The sequence below is a fragment of the Anabrus simplex genome, chromosome 1 (genome assembly GCF_040414725.1).
Source record: "Anabrus simplex isolate iqAnaSimp1 chromosome 1, ASM4041472v1, whole genome shotgun sequence".
In the NCBI taxonomy this organism is placed as follows: Eukaryota; Metazoa; Arthropoda; class Insecta; order Orthoptera; family Tettigoniidae; genus Anabrus; species Anabrus simplex.
The window spans coordinates 1,806,650,946-1,806,671,536 of record NC_090265.1 but is presented as its reverse complement, the minus strand read 5'-3'; the positions used below and the strand labels follow the sequence as shown (position 1 = coordinate 1,806,671,536).

General features: G+C 37.4%; 1 protein-coding gene across 3 annotated transcripts in view; it reads left to right on the top strand.

The window, feature by feature from the left end:
* The window catches only part of Su(dx) (Suppressor of deltex), a 569,124-nt gene that overhangs the window by 65,128 nt on the left and 483,405 nt on the right, over positions 1–20,591 (top strand). For all 3 annotated transcript variants that reach the window (XM_067138560.2, XM_067138561.2, XM_067138559.2), the window contains exon 3: positions 7,485–7,626. In XM_067138560.2, coding sequence (XP_066994661.1) covers positions 7,485–7,626 — 142 coding nt within the window. The remainder of the gene's footprint in view (positions 1–7,484; positions 7,627–20,591) is intronic.

Here is a 20,591-nt window from a genome sequence, read left to right as displayed (position 1 = left end):
AATAATAATAATGACGACGACGACAACAACAATAAAAAAATTACATAACTGAAATTTTATACACTAACTTAATGGTTTTGCACACTTCTCTGAAAGTCACAGCACTATTATATATACTGAAATAGATGTAAAAATACCTCTATTCATAATAAGTAGCCTATATATTAAATATAAATCGAATAAGTTGCTTTACGTTGCACTAACACGGATAAGTCTTATGGCAACGATAGGATAGGAAAGGGCCATGAGTGGGAGGGAAGCGACCATGGCCTTAATATAGGGTACAACAGCAGCATATGCCTAGTGTGAAAATCAGAAACCACGGAAAGCCATCTTAATGGCTGCCGACGGTAGGATTCAAACCCACCATCCCTTGAATTCAAGCTCATAGCTTTGCGATCCTAACCGTGCGGCTAACTTGCTCAGTCATCTTTGAAAATGTCTTGTTCTATCAGCAGAGGATTTTTTAAATCATCATGTTTCGTATAGGCTACCCGAGGTGTACAGTAGCTCACTGCTTTTCTGATTAAACATCATTTTATTTAAGCTTTTGTGTCAGTCGGCTCACTCACTCACTGTCAACATACACCGGTGATCTCGTGATTCGATTTTTGAAGTATTGTGCAGTGATGCGACATAAGAACTGAGAATACTGAGTGGTTCTTCCCAATATAAAATAGAAAATTTCTAGTGGCCATGAACATGACTCATAGTCATAAGGTAGGCTAGACAGCTGAGTTGAATTAATTGTCGAAAATCAACTAAGTTATAAAAATACTGATTCATTAAACTTGGCACTGGTGTAGAATATATTGGAAGTGGAAAGTGTTTATTGAAGATTTTATTTGTAAATCTTATTAAGTAGTACTTACTGTATGATCTAAACTGTGGTGGTAAAATATTTTATTTGTATTCCGTGTAACTACCTAACCTGTACAGTGTAAATAGTTTGGTAACATATGGTATTTGTAACAACTAGATTTCATTTCTATATTTACTGGAACTATCCAGAATGTTGTAACTTGAATTTTTGAACCGGGTGTATTGGACTTTGTTAGTTATGTATTCTAGAAAGTATGTTCTGACTGTTCTGGAAATGGAAGATTTGCGATCGTGCGTATTTGAGAAAATTATTTAAAGTTCGCGACTGAAGTAGGAGTTGTGATTGGGGAATCTGGGTGGCGATAGGCGGGCTCCTGCATTCTGATTGGCTACTCCAAGGCCAGGGTTTCCCTTTTAAAGAGAGCGAGGCAGCATTTCGCTGTCTGTCTTCTATCTCTTGACTGTCCGAAGTTTTGACGTCGTCTCGCGACGGGGATGGGCCACTTTGGGGTAAGCACTCTTGGTTTCTGTTCCACCTTACATTTCATCTAATGCTCGCTTGCTTTTTCATATAGGAGTTTGCTCTAACGTCACCCAGACTCGCCACTCAATTATTTTGGATGCCTTCGCTTTTCAGCTAGGCTTGCCTGTTTGTTTCACTAAACATGTAAATTGTAGTTTTATGTATTTACCTTGGGGTTTTGCGTTTAGTAGTTCCTTGTCACTTGATGTGTTCAATTATGTTGTTCAGATATTTTGAAAGGCACGTTATAACTTCACTCTAAATTGTATTGTACGACTTGGGTTGTAATGAGATGTATGGTATTTGCTAGACTCTTTGAACTTATAGAAGCTATTGTCAAGGAACATCCACTTTGTATGTCTCGAGGAACATGTAATTTGTAGTTCATAAGTTCGGTATGACTGAAATTGTTCAGAATTCGCTTCTAAAGTCCTTTGTAAATAATATTTTGGTAAATAATATATTTTGAAAATCAAGGATCAGGGTTGATTTTCTGGAATCTGCAACCTAATAAGCCATCTCCATGCCCTTGGTAGGTTCCCAGCACCTTTCACGCTCCTGAGTTTTTATCGTCAAGTTGCCCTTACTGATATTTACCCATGTTGTTATCGGCGGAGTTCTGCGTAGTTCTCAGCTGTTTTCTTGTGTGTGTAGTGTCTTAGGTACCGTGTAATTGCACTTACTTTCCTCCCTTGACTGTGTTTGTTGTAGCCGCTGAAGTAACGTTTACAAAACTAATAAATAGATTAATCTTAGCCTACCCATTCAGTAGGTAGGTACTTTGGAGTGATGTTTGGACTACGTTTTTAACACTCCTAGTAAGAAGAAGAAGAAGAAGAAGATAGTGACTGCAAGTGGGTATTGTTCTAAAATGAGCTGAGAGGGCGAGTCCATTATAGCCATTATAACATATGATTCTTTCAGTGTGCAGTGGCTCTGTATGTCTTGCTGCAGCAGAATTTTACGAAGGAAAAAGATTTATTGTGCCCTCCTATTCAGTACCTATATATCCATCTTTAGATGGAGAAATTCAGTCAGACATGTTTCGGCTCATTTTAGAGCTATCTTCAGTGAACATGTTAAAAGCTAGATAATCAAAATTAAAAGAATGTTATGAAAAAACACAATGAAAAAGAATATATAAAAAATGTGCAATATGATGTTGATAAAATATAAGATTGTAGGGAGGTTGAAACAGAAAGACTTCCAGCTCAAGACTTGATGTCTCCACAAGGACGCACACGAAATGCTGTCAGTTGGTACACTTATTTATTTCACCTTAACTTCACAGAAATACACACATAACTTAATCAGCTGCTGTCACTAGCAAAATACATGTATCACCAAAGGTGTCATTTTAACAATTGCCTACCACAGCACATGGAGGTTACTACAACCTTAAAACACAGTTAAAACAGTTGACCGCTGTCTGCTACAGCATGTCGGTTGAACACAACATGATGTCACAAATATATTCCTGTTAAACCATCACTCTACTAAACAATAACTTGTCTACCGTCAAGATCGCCTTCTTATATAGGTCGCCGGCCAGCTTCTAGACAGATACGTTACAACAAATGCCTATGGAAATTTCTAAATTCCCGTAGATGGGAATTATATATTTTTCACCCTTAGAGCATGTCAAAAACATATCAGATGTAAGGCTTTTCAGGCGTTTGCTCTATTAACCAGCGTTTTGTCTTAGGTCTGACACTAGACTCGTCAGAGTGGGATGTGTCAGACCCTACCCACAGACGCTGGGTGTATGCAGGTGAGCTTATCAGAAGCCTATATATGAGGCACAGTCTGATAACTAGTGTCAGACCTAAGACAAAACGCTGGTTAATAGAGCAAACGCCTGAAAAGCCTTACATCTGATATGTTTTTGACATGCTCTGTTGGTGAAAAATATCTAATTCCCTCTATGGGAATTTAGAATTTCCATTCGGAATTGCTAGGCGGGCAATAATTCCACTGTGGATATTTATCTCCCGTATACAGTTATCAGACTGTGCCTCATATATAGGCTTTTGATAAGCTCACCTGCATACACCCAGCGTCTGTGGGTAGGGTCTGACACATCCCACTCTGACGAGTCTAGTGTCAGACCTAAGACGAAACGCTGGTTAATAGAGCAAACACCTGAAAAGCCTTACATCTGATATGTTTTTAACAAATACCTTCTCGAAAATTCTCGAGTACCTGACAGCATGGTTATAATGTACAAAATATTCTACCATCATCTCGTCTGATCTAGTGCCATTCAGGATGTTACAGTGTGTTTCACAATTCTGTAGTGGATTACAAATCATATATACAGGTAATAATAAATTATATACAGGTTTTTACATTAATTGAAATCATATAAATGTGTATATACATTACATGTTTCATGACATAACCTCACAAACACTGCAATCATAAACTACGTAAATATTAATAATAATAATAATATATATATATATATATTCGTTTACGGCCATTAGAGACCACGTTAGATAACAATTACATGTTTCTGGAAGCCTTCCTCACAGCCCAGAACTTCAGCATCCTCTCTCTGGCAGCCTGTCTTCTTTCGTCCGTCCACCCACGGTTAAGTTTTGGTTCGTCATGGAATCCCTGAAATCTGTCGATCACTGACCTAAACTTTGTTCGGTTTGAGATGTCTTCCGAATTTAGTCCCACCTGTCTGAGATCCTTTCTCACCTCCCTGAACCATTTGTCCGACACTTTAGGTCTGCTGTCTAGTATTGTGAAAATCCTTTTCGTTAGTCTCTTCTCATCCATTCTAAATAAATGCCCATAGAATTTAAGTCTCCGTTTTCTCATGCACTCAGTTAGCCTTTCATTGTCTCGGTAAAGTTCTTCCCTTCCTCGCAGCCTATACTGTCCATCCACAATCTTTGGACCCATTATTTTGCGAAGGATCTTTCTTTCAAATTTCTCAGCTTCTCTCAGTCCCGCTTTTCCTGTCATTTGGAGGCACTCACTAGCATACAGACATTCCGTTTTAATCACTGTATTGTAGTGCCTTAGTTTAGCTCGTCTGGAGATGGTTTTCTTCTTGTATATAGGATATGTCCTACGAAAAGCGGCAGCCATTTTCTCCCGTCTGGTGTTGTTTGCTTCTCTTTCATTTGTTTTCAATTGCACTATTTCACCCAAATACTTAAAGCTATCAACTCTTTCTATTTTACCGTGTTCTGTCTTCAGGTACCGAGGGGCTGTTTTGATGTTTGTTATATATTTAGTTTTTTCGAAAGAAATCTGTAGTCCTGCTTTTTCTGCTTGTAGTTTTAGTACATTCAGCTGTTCTATTGCTGTGTCAGTATTCCTAGATAGCAGCGCAACGTCATCAGCAAAGGCAAGGCAATTAATCATGACACCACTTTTTGACCCTCCAATGTATACTTGGTTAAGTAATCCTTTTCTGTCCAGTTCTTTTTCCCACTCCCGGATAATCTTCTCCAACACACAGTTGAAAAGAATTGGTGACAATCCATCACCCTGCCTGACTCCTGTTTTAATTTCGAACTGCTTGGAGTTCTCTCCCATGAACTTAACTTTCGAATGTGTCCCAGTTAAAGTCTGCTTAATAATTGCTGTTGTTTTGGCGTCAATTCCAAATTCCACTAATATATTGAATAGCACTTCCCTGTCGACTGAATCATACGCCTTTTTGAAGTCTACAAAAACGACTACCAGATCCTTTGAGAGATGATTCTCTAGTACACGTTTCAGACTCCAGATTTGATCAACGCACGATCTTCCCTTCCTAAATCCCGCTTGATACTCGCCTAGTTGATGATCCACTTGTTCCACAAGTCTCCTCTGTAGTGCTTTAGAGAGTGTCTTATAAGTTACAGATGTGATGGAAATGCCGCGGTAGTTGTTAGGATCTGCTCTATCACCTTTTTTGTGTAGAGGATGAATGATAGCATTTTTCCAATCTTCAGGGATTACCTCCATTTCCCATATTTTTTCCATTTCTCGCCTTAAAATTGTTATTGCGATTTCTCCACCACTTTTCAGCATCTCTGCTGTGACAGAGTCTTCCCCTGCAGCTTTGTTGTTCTTTAAGTCTGTAATTATTTCACGGAGTTCTTTTTCGTCAGGGGGTATTGAGTTTTCATTCCGTTGTTTTGGATCCTCTTTTGGCCATTTATTTTTAGGTTTTTCACAGTTCAACAATTTCTCAAAATATGTAGCTAATATCTCACAATTTTCATTCTTATTCACTGCCAATTTTCCATCTTCCCTTCGAAATCCCATGGTAGATGGTTGATATCCATGTATGTGCTCTTTAAAGGTCCTATAAAAGATTCTAGTATTGTTCTTCTTAAATTCTGTGTCAATACTTCGAATTTCTTCAGATATTTGATTCCTTTTGGCTTGCCGGAGGATCTTTGCTGTCTGTTTGCGTACCTCCTTGTATGTCTCAAATTTATCTTCTGTTTTATCTGCGTACCATGCTTTATAGGCTGCAGCTCTCCTATCAATTGCTACATCACAGTCTGTAGTCCACCATCGGTGTCTGCGAGTTCGTCGCAGTGGTGCAACATCCTTAGCTATATTAGCCATATTCTCTCGAATATCCTCACAAGTCTCCATTTTCTTCTCCCGCATACGTCTTTGAAAGTCGTTTCTGTTTTCTTGAAGTTTTTCATGGTTTACTTTTATTGACGCATTCGGAGAGAGTCTCTTCTTGTTTAGCGGTAACGGCTTGAATTTTATGCGGGTGAAGAAGTGATCAGAGTCAAGATTGGCTCCTTTCCGTACTACCACATTCATAATTTCTTTAGTGTTTCTCCTTGAAATTGCAACATGGTCCAGTTGATATTCACCTAGGTCTTTCCGTGGAGCGCACCACGTTTTCTTTTTCCTTGGCAGTCTTTTGAAGTACGTGGACATTAATTTAAGATCGAATGTCTCACATAAGTCAATAAGTCTCTTCCCATTCGTATTTGTTCTGGTGTGAGCTGGATAACCACCTACTATTTTTCGGAACTGACGTTCTTTCCCAACCTGCGCGTTGAAGTCACCCATCAGAATTTTGACATGATTGCTTGGCGTCTTTAGCAATTCATTCTCCAATTGATCCCAGAATATTTTCACCTTATCAGGATTGTTTCTGTTGTCATCATTTATGGGGGCGTGTGCATTGAATAGTGTGTATCTCTTGTTTGCACATTTCAGTGTTAGAGTGGAGAGTCTATCAGAAGGAGAAGAGAAGTCCGTTACGGAGTCAATAACCCTATTGTTTACACAAAATGCTGTGCCAAGTTGCTGCAGATTTCTTCCAATTTTTCGTCCAGGTTTACCCTTAAAGATTCTATAATTTTCTGAATCAAACGTATTAATATCAGTAAAACGCGTCTCTTGCACTGCTAGTATTAGAATATTCTGATTTTCCATTTCATCCAAAGTCCGTTTTAATTTCCCCGTCCTAAGTAGAGTCTGTATGTTGATAGTTCCAAAATAGTGATGTTTCTTTGTCCTTAGATTTTGTTTTAGGTTAGTCGTGTTTGTCGTTAGTACGTCATCAGTCTGGCTACCAGATGGCTCCGACTCCATCTTGCATGTTGGTACAAGCTCCCCAGAATCCGAAGGCTTGTTTGCGCCGCCTGGTGCGACGGTGGATTTCCATTGCTGGGTACCACCTGGGGTAGTTTTCCTTGAAAGTGTTTCCATCATGCATAATGTTACCTCATGGTAATGCTTAATAATAATAATAATAATAACAACAATAATAATAATTGTTAAATAATAATAATTATTTGAGCTCAATACTTGCATTATTTACCCATGGATGAGAAAATATTGTTTTCAAGTTATATCAGTTTGTCACACTTGTGTCAGACTGTTTTAACGATCAACATTTCACAGTTTTTTAACTTTCATCATGCTTTCTAAAAAACGTTTTACCTAACTAACGTACTATTTTGTGTGTCTCCTATGTTTTTAATACAGTATACATGTCTTACTGAGGATGATCCAATGCCGGCTTGAAACATGTCTATTTATGTGTGAACTTCATCTTAATTGGACATAAAAAATATATAGTATTGACTAGGATGATTAAAATATTTTTTGTACAATTTGTGAAAAATGCAGTAGTTAATGTCTAATTTTTTTCCAGTTGAATGCGCACATTTACGAAGTGGTGGCAGTTTCTTGAAACCTAATCCATATGTGGAGCTGTCTGTGGATGACAAAGCTCCCAGGAAAACAGAAGTAGTCAAGTGTACATATCAACCAAAATGGAACGAAGAATTTACAGTGTAAGTATCTTTATCACTCAGCCATTCATTGTCAACTAATAAAATCTATAGCTTTCAGACTATACATCCTGCGTCAGCAACTAATAGTTCTCTGAATGTTCCTAGGGACCTTATGCTTTGTCCGATTTACTTGACTGTCTTACATTATCGGTAGCGACTTGCCTCAGCCTTGCAATGGTGATAGACTCTATAAGCTCTTCTCTTAGACAGTTGTTTTTCTCGTGATGTACGTAGATATCTTAGCTCAGTGCAAAGTTTTTCCAAGGCTCTTCTGGCTGCCTGCCTGTTAGCTTCTTCGTTTTCCCTCAAGTGAAATTTTAACCACTAGAACTCGTTTGGTAAAACAATGATAACTCCTAAAACATTTGTGCAAATTGAGATAATTTATTTTGATAAGAATTTTGTGATGAATCTCAAAATATTATTTCTGATTTAAAGTTTGATGTTTTTATTGCAAACTGTAACATGCCACTTATAGAAGGCTACCTTTTACAGTTACTTGTACCATCACAGACCTTTTTTAGAGCTTTATAGGCTGAACAATTCTTCCAAGAAAGGACTTGGATAGCATTTTTTCTCTTTGACTTCCTTGACTAGAATAAACACTGCTTGGTTCCCGGTTGTTGTAGTTTAATACGTCTAAGCCTTCCTCGATAAATGCTGTATACAAGTGTGGAAACTGCATCCAAATCTATAAACATGATACTGTGTAGTAATTTGGGCTTATGCTATGTCAAGAAAATCAGGTGAACCTGAAGAATCGCATCATGATGATTGTAATTAGGAATTAAAATGTTACTATTTTTGTCGTATGTCGCCTGGCGCAGGTCTTTCTATTTGACAGCCTTGTGCTTATGTGGATATAGGATAATGATGAGGTAGGCAGTGTGCTCATATAGCCTATGCTCATCACCATCACTCCACATGAACAATGGGGATAGTTTTGGCATGCAATGTACACCACCCTGCCAGCCAAAATTCTGATGCTGACATTTTTGTGATGGATTTGTAGGCCAGAGCAATGAAATCTGTCTCACCCATGGCTGTGCAGATATGGCAGCTGCTGAGTAACAACATTCAGGGCGTTACTCATAGGGTCAGCACTTTCTGGCCCAGTGAGGAAAGCAGTGGCAAACCACCTCACTCCTCATCTTGCCTAGTATGCCTCGTTTTGGCGCTGCCATCGGTTTTTCCCTATAACCACATAAACTTTGATTGCGCTATTTGAGGTTCCAACTGGCCTCTTGGCTAATAACACAGGTCTGCAAACAGGAATTTTTGGTCAGCTGTTTTGGTTTAGTTAACTGATTCTTATGTTTTGTGGTGCAATGAATCCAGGAATAACAACCATTTTGTCCGCGGACATCAGGTTTTCGAACAAACGGGTGGTCAGCGTTTTAAAAATGAACTCTTAATGCAAATATTTTATTTTATTTACATAAGAAGTTAACTTATTTGAGCACATGACTACAGAATCAACATCACACTCAGATTTACTTTTGAAATTGCCCTTTTTTAAATGCAAACTTCTTTTTGAGCTTTTCCTCATGTATCAATCAATCAATCAATCAATCAATACTGATCTGCATTTAGGGCAGTTGCCCAGGTGGCAGATTCCCTATCTGTTGTTTTCCTAGCCTTTTCTTAAATGATTTCAAAGAAATTGGAAATTTATTGAACATTTCCCTTGGTAAGTTATTCCAATCCCTAACTCCCCTTCCTATAAATGAATATTTGCCCCAGTTTGTCCTCTTGAATTCCAACTTTATCTTCATATTGTGATCTTTCCTACTTTTAAAGATGCCTCTCAAATTTATTCGTCTAGTAATGTCATTCCATGCCATATCTCCGCTGACAGCTCGGAACATACCACTTAAATACAAAGTATGTTACAAGTGTTATTTTTAATATCCACCTATTCAGTACAGAGAGATCTAGTAAATTAGGAATTAAATCTTATCATAAAAAGTTACACGGGGCATGTTTTGCCCATATTAGGGGCGTCATCAGCCTCAGACTCAAACCTGTAAGGTGAATAATCAGGATCCTGATTGTTCTTGCGAATCGTAAAAAGAGGATATCATTGTAGGTGTTCGTCTAACATATAAAATTATTAGAATGTCCTTGGTTAAAATCGTAGTATGAAGCTGCATGTCACAAGATTACACTTTCAGGAGCACTGAGTCAACGAACTCAAAACCTGTTGAGGGTAGAGCAATAAACAGCTCCATCTTTATAATGAAATGGAAATTTGTTTCCTTGAATACTCTTATTGGAGGATAAGAAAAGGTAAAGCTGATAGATTGTTAAAGATGTTAATTTTGTATGTTAAGGCAAGACAACAGTCTTCTTAAGTAGCTGTTCAGCTGTGTATAGTCTTATTTAACTGGCTTGAAGGAGTGAAAGTCAAATGTGTTAAGATAAGTCTTCTTAAGTAGTTGTGGGAGCAAAGAAAGTTATTCGGCTGTATATAGCCGTATTTATCTTGCTTGAAGGAGCGAAAGTCGAAGGTATTTGACATTGATTAGAGCTTTTTGGTGTGAAGTCTGTAACAAGAGAAGAGTGAATGCTTAGGAAAGGTATTTTTGAAGTGAATATGGGTTTAAAAAATAAAAATGGAGAATGTATAAGCACTTACCCTTTCATCAGTAAAGATGTAAATCAGTTATGGAAAGGCTAGTTGAAGAAAACAACTTTATGTGTGTGTTAATTTATTTTTTTGACTGTTATGGTATTAATCAGTTGCTATGGTAGTGTTGAATGACTGACACTTCTGCTTCTAGAATTGTATCGATGTAAGATTGGCAGAGGAGCATGTGGTGGAGGGGACGGGGTAGGCGGGGCATTAAGTTTGTGTTTTTGGTTGCAAGAGATTTGCGTGGTCGGACAGGGAGGGAGTCTTGTTTAGTTGCGGGAGATTTGCGGGGACGGACATGAAAGGAGTCATTAAAGTAAAAATTAGTGGAGGTTCTAGAAGATGTTTGTGGCCGTTGGTGAGCAGGAATCAGTGAAGCAACAGAAGTTCTTATTATGTATGTAATGTTATGTAAATTTTATCTTGTCATCATTTTGGATAAACAAAAACATTTAAAGAACTGAAGTGTTTATGTAAAGTAAATTATTGTGTGAAGCTCTCTTATTTAAAAATTATTACATATTTAGGCATATGAAGAAATAGACTATGAAGAAGATTTATGTTCTGTTACATTTCCTGATTTAAATTGTATTATTTTGTTAACTATGGAAAGGGATGTGAAAATTTTATACATGACTTGTGAGGCAGGGTGTGCCACGTGTAAGTGGCCTTTCCTGTCGTTTTGTAATATCCGCGAAGATGCAAATTCTGCAGAAAGCATAATTCTAAAATATCATTGTCATTGGTCAAAAGTACAAGTGTTTTTATTGATCAGTATATTAGGATTTTAATAGGTGAATGTGGCAAACTGGAGTGTTGCTATTGGTCATTTGTTGTCACTCTATTTCCTGTTTGTGGCTCCTCGCGTGTGCGAGTCACTTTGTCCGCGTCTTTGAATTTGGATCACTATAGCCGGCGGGCGTGTTTAGCGCCCGTCCCACAATGGGTCGTCGAGCGCCAAAGGTAAGCGCATTTGTGCCTTATGATATTTAATGCAGTCTTATGTTTTGGACTATTCTCACTTAATGTAAATTCAGTAATTATATAGAATTTCATCTCGCGTGCCGGAGTTTCCTCTAGTTTTCCACATTTTCCAAAATAGAGCATTTATATGACTTAGCATTTATGCTAGTCCGCAACTTTGTTTTATGAGGCAGACCTTCTTTTCTAACTCTAGTTGTAATTGTAGTTACTGTAACACTTTCTTGAATTGTGTAATTAATTTTGTTTCGTTCGAGGTTGCCTCCTTTCATTCTGTAAATTCTGAAACTCTTATGTCAAAGTTTGTTCGTGATCGAAGACCTTAATTGTTACACTTACACATCCTTTGTTTTGTATCTCAAGTATGTTAATCCGCAGTTCATTTATTTATTCATTTATGATTGTACGTTCATTTCCTTAATAATTATTTGTCTGTTGGGTGTATTGTAAGTCTTTTCTCCCCCATAACGTCATACGTTCCATGTACCTCATAAGGGCTTCCCGCACGTTCCACTATCCTTTTTTTTAGTTGTCATTTTTAGGCTTGTAAGTGTTCCCTATATTTGATGTAATTTTGCGTATCGTAGGATACTCGTCACTTTTCCATGTTCTGATGTCAATACTCCGCCACTGCGTTATTTACTATTTCCTTAGTCATATTATTAAGTATTATATTATTTACTACTGGTTTTACATTATTATTATTATTATTATTATTATTATTATTATTATTATTATTATTATTATTGTTACGGAGATTTCCGTGGTAGGCGGAGGTGAAAGAAGGTGCGGGCTGGAATAGGTCTCGACTACAAAATTAAAGTTAATTTAAAACTTTAACAAAGGTTATATTTTCTTTTAAAAATCAACCAATAACAAAGTATAACAGGTACCAAGTAGCAGATCAACAAATTAAGAAATTACAAATTACAGTTGATTACAAGATTTGGGCATCGAGCCCCACAATCACAATCCTTGAGCTATTAGCCCAACTTTACCAAGGTACAAAATTGAACAAAGGGGCAGAAAACCCCATCATGCCAAGGAGCACTTGCTCCAAATTACAATGTTAAGCCTCCAAGAGGCACACAGAAATCAAATTTAGGAAAGAGCAGACCCGCTCTCAAAGTTCAAGCCTATCAAAGGCCACAACGAATTTCACTTCTATCTGCCCTCAAGGCACACAAAGAAACAGGGGTATTTAATACCCAACCTACAGGGCCTTCGCAATGAAAATAAAATATCAGGTTAAGTTACTGGCCCAAAGTACAGAGAGAACTGGAGGCGTGAACTTGCACTCCAAATACACTTTTTTAAACCCAAATGGCTCTAGGCTGATACACAGGGGCTAATCCCAAGCTATGGAGGTGACCCGTATGAGAAAACTTTAATACATTAAGGAAGCGTAGAAACGGTTATGAAAACGTAGTCACCTCAATTTCAAAATGAAGGGGAGCTTGAGAGGGGAAAGCACTCTCTATCCCTGCTTTACAGTTAAAGAGATTTGTAGTTTTTACATAGACAGAAGAGGAATTTACATTTTAAAAGTGGTAGGTTACATATTAAAGGTTTCGAACCTTCCCCAAGAGTTAAACAGCTGAGCTAGCAAGAAATAAAGATGTTAAAAGGCCATTACCTTGTTGAAGATCTGCTGACTGAAGAACGAGGCGCTTCCTGCCCCCTGCTACATATTCACACACTGAGTTAGATGTTATACTAGTGGCCCGGAGACAAGAAAATCAGCAGTTTTTATACCCTCGTGGAAAATTCGAGACCTTTCAAGAATGAGTAGACACACCCCCTCAGCTTTATTGGAGAGCTTAGAGCTACATATCCATATCGAAGAAGACATACATGATTGGCTGAGAATTAATTAAAGAAATTTGGGATTGGCTAAGTTCAAACCTGGCGGCAGGAAGGATTAATATTGCAAACCCAAAGATAACAGAACAAAATATAGTAAAGACAAAACTTATGAATAAAAAATTTCTCCAGGAAAGTTCATTCCTTCGCACCAGAGTGCATAATCGTAGTTTTTATGTAGAGACATCTGGTAGAGAACGTCCACACTTCTTGATCAATGACAAACAAAAACTCTTCAAAATTCACACAGCCATCTTCTGAGAAACTGTTGAGTTAATACAGTTTTTTAAAGTTCAGGCTTTCTCCTGTAGAGGAGTTTCGATTGGCACAATATCTGAACTAGCGGCGTGGAGGTGTACCTCTCGGTACAATTATTATTATTATTATTATTATTATTATTATTATTATTATTATTATTATTATGTATAACTGTAATTGTCCCGACAACGGTTACATTTGGTAGCAGAGCGTGGTTATGGAAAAGATAAAAGGCTTGCAATGATCATTCTCGGCTAACTTTTCTAAAATTAATTTTAAATCTTTTAAGTTTGAATATAGGCCTAGGTTGTAAGTGTTCCGTGTGTGTTCTTAATTTCCGCTTTTTGTTTTTCATGATTCTTGCGCGAGTTTTACGCACCACGTGTTTTCGTTACGCGATGTGCAGTTTTGTGTTGTGTTTCATCTTTTAATTAATTAATGGTTGGAGGAAATGGTGCGTCACTATTTGTAACAAGTTTCTTTTGGTTTCGTTAATTTCAATAAATTTTCCTGTGTGGCAAGATTTCGCTTGACCACGTGTTTTGTAGTCTGCTGTGTTCGCTTTCTGAAAGTCTTCTTTGATAAATTTCAATATGTTTATGTCTAGTTTTCTTCCATTTGTGTTCCGATTGTAAAATTTGTGTAATTTCCGGTTGTTTTAAACTACGTCGTGATATCGTGCTAAGTATGTCTCGATACTGTATTTGGTACTGTACTCCCGTGTTTGAATTCATGTTTATCTCTTGAACAGCAGAAGTGTCTTGAAAACAGCTGAGCGTTTGACCCACTGCGAAGTGTACACACCCTACATCCTTAGTTATCGCATGTCCGTTCTCCTTGTTTTCCTTCTAGACCACGTAAATTGTAGCGTGAATTGTCAGTGATCATTGTGTTCTGGTTAAATTTTAGCACGGAGTTTCCTTAGTTTTTCTGTAATTTCTGTTTTGGTAAATTTTCGGCAACAATTTTGAGGGTATGTTGTGAATTTTCGTCTATTTCTTCGAGTGTTTTTCTATTCATAAATCTCGTGTTTCTGCAAATTATTTTCTAAATTTTGTTTCTTGTCACCTTGTAGTATTTTATTTGGCGGTATTCCACGTGTGTGATCTTCTAAAGTAATGTTTACGTCATGTTTTCGCTCGGTATGTGCTTAAATTTCCAGTCATGTTGTGGTGTTTGTGGTCATTTGCTGGATCTGGGTTCGTTTCCAAGTAGGTATGGGACTATTTTGGTGATTGTTTCCCAACTAGCTGCTAATTTCAAAAGTTTCCTAGTTTGTTTGGAGCTTTTCCATCATGTAAGTGTCTGTTTCCTTGTCTTGTATAATTATTAACCCGTGTGTTCCTATACTTGTTAGGATGGGTCTACATTTGACTGTGATAGTCTTGTAGGGTGAGTCGTGCTCACCATATTATTAGACGAGCATCAAGGCTGAGGCTCATTATGAGCAGATTTGACGGGTTACGGATCTGCACTTGTGCTCGTGACATTTTGGAAATCTAGTGTATTTTTTTTTTTTTTTTTTTTTTTTGCTATTAGGTGCCTAGATGGAGAATGATGTCCATTGTGATTATAAGAGTGATTACTAGGAAGATTTTCTGCAAATGTTCATTTTGGTGTTCTTATGCTGAGCTATAAATTGTTGTTAAATTCATAGTAGGTCTGCAGGTTGTCATGATTTTCCTTTGTTATTTTAAATTTGTCACTAGTGAAATTTTGAAGGTATCGTGATTTAGCTAAGCCACTCAGTTAATTTTTCTGGTTGTTTTGTCTTGTTCGATTTTATTGCTGTTAAAAATTTCTTTCATTATGGGTTTGTGTCTTCTAAATTTATGTACTCAATTTGTAGAAGTATGGGATTCTCTAGACTGAGTATGGTTCTAAATTTGTAGCTGTGCTGTATCTGTCCTATGATTTTCACATATAATTGTGTGTTTGTCTTGGGTGCCTTGGGTAGGCATAAGTGTGTGTGTGTGTGTTTTTTTTTTAGACTTAGAGCTTAAGGTGCTGAGAGGCTGTTCCTCTCGTGGGAGTATGATATTGGCCCTAAGAGTCTCATTGTCGTGTGATAAGTTCAAGTGTACTTGAGGTCATGTAGTATCTTTTTTCTATTGTGAGTACTTCTTGATGTGTCATCGCACGGGTGTTTATGTGTATGTGTACTGTGTTCTTGTGATGTGAGATGGAGCCGGTATTGAGGTCGTCCGTGCCTTTTACCATTCATTGGTTATGCTGATTCAGTGATTGTCGCACTTGTTTTGGTGGTTTGATGTTGCCTGTGTGCATGTCGGAGGACAGATAAGCTTGGTAGTCTTGTGTGTCGTGTGGTTATCTGGTAATCTCTGGTATGAAGGTTGTACTTGTACCTTTTTATTGATTATATCAGTGAGTTGGATGTCTGCATGTGCACTCTTGCATTGATTTAGTTTTTCATTTTTGAGTTCCTGTCGGTAAAGTAATGTGATTTTGATTTGATATTCCTGGCTTAATTGTGCCTTGATTTGACTGGTGTGACACGTAATACGTAATGCGAGTTTATCAATGCAAAAATTTTATGAGTACATGACATGGTAAATGAATAGTGACTTACTAACCTCGCTTCATTGAAGGTGGTTGCAAGCTAACGTAATTTAGTATTTGTTTCTTTGTTTTGTGTTCCCTTGCAACCTTTTAAATTCTTCCTTTTATTTGGTTGTTTTCTTAAGGTGGGGTAATTAAGAATGCACACCGTAACAAATTTATTTAGTTATAAGCAAATTTTCTTTTAAAAAAAATATGGCTGGCTGGCTGGCAATTTCCTGGATCTTATAGTTAAATTAAGAACATTAGTTGTAATTAGGAGGGTCCTTTGTGACCATATTAGATAGATTTTAATGTTATGTATTTTGGGGTAAGATTTAGATCTTCATTTAGGTGTATAACTTGGGATTATCTGTAAAAATTTTGGGGACTAGAGTAAACTCCGGCAAATTTTCTTTTAGTCTTTGAATTTTCCTTTTGAAATTTTAAATAGCGCTTGCCTAGGAGGCTGGGGAATCCCTGTGTTACTGTGGGAGAAAACTTCCATAAAAAGTCTCATGGAGTCACCAGTTTGGTGCTCATGATTTAGTTAGGTTAAGAAGAAAAATACAAAATCCACCCTTCAGCCGTTCATAATTTTAAAAACTCTTATGGATGGTCAGACGATGGCGTTTCCGATGTCTTCTGTTTTCTGCTGCCGATTGGTTTCTGTTGCAGTACCCGCGATACCATGGTCTTTCTTCAAATGGTGATGCCTGTTTGGAGGCTATTATGTGCCTGTTGACCACTAAGATCCGACGATGGAGTGGGCTGGTGTTCTTACGAGTGGCAGTTAGCATTCTAGCACCACATTCCCTGCCTGTTACAAGTCAGTTCACGGCTCGAGTGAGCTGAAAAGAAGCTTTACCGGTGACCTCAGTGGGACTGAACGTGTGTGGAGGTCGTGGGCATTGGCTACGGGGTAGGCGGAGTATTAAGTTTGTGTTTTTGGTTGCAAGAGATTTGCGTGGTCGGACAGGGAGGGAGTCTTGTTGAGTTGCGGGAGATTTGCGGGGGCGGACATGAAGGGAATCATTAAAGTAAAAATTAGTGGAGGTTCTAGATGATGATAATGTAAGATTTTTAAGAATGTTGTTATGTTTTGAATTTAGAATTTGTAATAATTTGGGTAAACTTTTGTATAATGGATTCTTGACTTCAATTAAATCATTACGGTTTAGATCTTTTTCAATAGTTTTGGTCCAAAAATATATAGATTTTTTTAAGTTCATTCATCAACTTTCCTTTGTCTACTCTTTTAATAATTGTGAGGTCTTGTTCTATCGTTGTGAAGTGATGTCCTGTTTCTTTCATATGGGAGCTCATAGCTGAACATTTGTTATGCTTATTGCCATTATAGTGTTCTAAGTACCTAGTTTGAAACCTCCGGCCTGTTTGACCATTATAAGAGACGTTGCATTGCGTGCAGGTGAGCCTGTATATGCCTGAGCCTGAGTAAATGGTTTAGCTTGAATTGACTGTGTTGTGATTTTTTAAAAAAATTTTGGTGAGTGTTTGTTGTCTTAAAAGCTATCCTGGTATTTTTGTTTTTTATTGGGTTCAAGACCTGGTGAAAATTTGGATTGCTGTAGGGGAAGGTAACAAATTTGGATTTTTTGAGTTTGTCAGGGATGAGGTTTGTTGTTAATTTGAATTTGATCTTATTTATTAAACAGTTAATCATTTCAGGTTTATATCCATTGATTTATGCTAAATCCTTTATATAATTTAGTTCTGTTACAAGGTTCTTGGGTGTTAGAGGGATTTTTATAGCTCTGTAAATTAAACTGTGAAAAGCGGCCAATTTATGGGAATTACAATGTAAAGAAGTATTTTGGATTGTTAGTGGGATGTAAGTAGGTTTTCTGTAAATTTGAAAATCGAAGTTGCCATTAATGTGAGTTACTGTGAGATCTAGGAAATTTAACCCTCTTAGTGCCAGCTCCCTTACTGCTGTGGTTGCTAAGAATGCCAGAGAGAAAATGCCTATTATGCAGCACCGAAGATAAAAGCATATCCTATCCTTGCTTTTCAAGATATCTCATTGTAGTTTACGTTTTCTTGTAGCTAAGTGATCCCTCTCTTCACTCATTATATTAACATCACGAAAATAATTCATACTTCCGAGCAAACAAATTAAATTTGTTCACACAATTTTTGAAAAATTTTAAAATTCAAATTTGGATCTCAGTACATCCTAGTCTTTTGATCGTACTCACATAAACTTGGTATTCCTGTGCACACTGATGCATTATTTACTAGTTTGTAAACTATCAGTGTTTTAAGAATAATAGTTCTTGTAAAAATGGATTAAAATACTGAATGGTCTAGCATCAGGAGGAGGTGCACATTTAGGGCCGGGCGTCTCAAGGAATGCAGGAGAGGGCTAAAGTTGCACGTTGTGATCGGACTGAATTTTACGGAAATCGGGAATCTGGTCATCATCGTCATTACTGTCTCCGTCAATTCCACATTATTCCCGTCACTATCATTACCGTCTTCATTGGAAATTTCATGCATCACTGTCATACGAGTAAGTCGGATAATATAACCACTATCGTCATCGTTTGAAACGTTACCGGCATTATTATTACTCGCAGTATCATCTGAATCATCGCCTGACTCTATATAATCAGTATCATCAGTCAATTAATCAATATATTGTACCAAGTTGTCATCAATTTCAAACACAATACGGGAACTAGTCGCCATTATTACGAACACACGGTCTACAGGTACGCGCCAAACAGCTGAAATAGAAAAAATCATAACATCAACACAACATGTCGCACGGAGATTCTGGTGGTAGATTTAGAAGTTCTGTAGTATCTATTACAGAGTGATTCCCTCTGGAGCTGCCATCTGTCAGATATGTGCAAACTATTACGACTTACATAGAGAGCTGCAACACAGAGCGCGATCGCGCTCCTGGCACTTTTCGCTAGGCTACAGAGTAGCGCAATCGCGCTACCCGGCACTCTAAGAGTTAAGGATGCATTGACTTCATCTTCCTTGGTAAATTTAACATTTTGTTCTAGGTTGTTTAAATAATTTAAAATATCGGTACTGTTATTGAGATCTTTATTGATTACAAATGTGTCATCTACATACCGAAGCCATAAGCTAAGGCCTTTTTTATTTATTTATTATTTAATGATGTTTGAAGGAATCCAAATAGATGTCGGCTAAGATGCCTGATAAGGGATTACCTATAGCTAGGCCATCTTGGTGGTAAATTTTACCATTAAAAGTGAAATAGTTGTTTTTTAGCATAAAGTTTGGGATTTTTATGACGTCTTCTAATTCAAGTTTGCTTCTTCAAGATTTACTTCTTAATTTACTAGATCTCTTTGTATTGAATAGGTGGATATTAAAAATAACACTTGTAACATACTTTGTATTTACGTACATTTCAAAACGGACCTAACATGAGAATTATAATGTGTAACATACCACTTAGTCGAGCAGCTTGTCTTTTTTCTCCCAGTTCTTCCCAGCCCAAACTTTGCAACATTTTTGTAACGCTACTCTTTTGTCGGAAATCACCCAGAACAAATCAAACTGCTTTTCTTTGGATTTTTTCCAGTTCTTGAATCAAGTAATCCTGGTGAGGGTCCCATACACTGGGACCATACTCTAGTTGGGGTCTCACCAGAGATTTATATGCCCTCTCCTTTAAATTCTTACTACAACCCCTAAACACCCTCATAACCATGTGCAGAGATCTGTACCCTTTATTTACAATCCCATTTAATGATTACCCCAATGAAGATCTTTCCTTATATTAACACCTGGATACTTACAATGAGCCTCAAAAGGAACTTTCACCCCATCAATGCAGTAATTAAAACTGAGAGGACTTTTCCTATTTGTGAAACTCACAACCTGATTTTTAACCCCGTTTATCAACATACCATTGCCTGCTGTCCATCTCACAACATTATCGAGGTCACGTTGCAGTTGCTCACAATCTTGTACAGTAAATTATTTTACTCTATAGAGAACATCATCATCCGCAAAAAGCCTTACCTCTGATTCCACTTGTTTACTCATATTATTTGTAAAGAGCATCCAACCTTAAATTGCAGTACAGCGTAGATGGAACACGCTGTTGCAAAATCAACTCGTGAAGATCGCGCTCGAGTGTGACTCAAACAGGGCGTCACAGTTCCACATTTTTTGTTTATAATTTTGTAATCCTAAGTTCATTCATTCATAAATTGATATTTGTTGGATGGTAAAATAAATACAACATACCTTAATCACTGTCGTTGCTCTCAGACAATGGACGTACACCTTCTGTCATTTCTGCAAGGTCTGATGTTTCCGCTTTGGATGAACCAGGTTTGGGAGATGAACTTGAGGATGATCCGGACAATGAAGAAAGTCTTACTAAAAACTGTTCATCGTCATCGTCCTGTAATTTGTCTGCTTTCCACAAATCTCTTTCATTTTTCTTTACTTTTTTCACGTAATTTTCTCAATTGTCCACCGTAATGTTCTTATCCGCAGCAGTTATTAAATTTTCCCTATCATTTTTCTTGAATGGTGTGTTATGATACCAGATGTAGTTTTTCACCTGGAACCACACCATCTCAATAGGGTTTAACTCTCAGTGATAAGATGGGAGACATAGAATCTGCCGACCTGCCTCTTTTGCCATTTCATC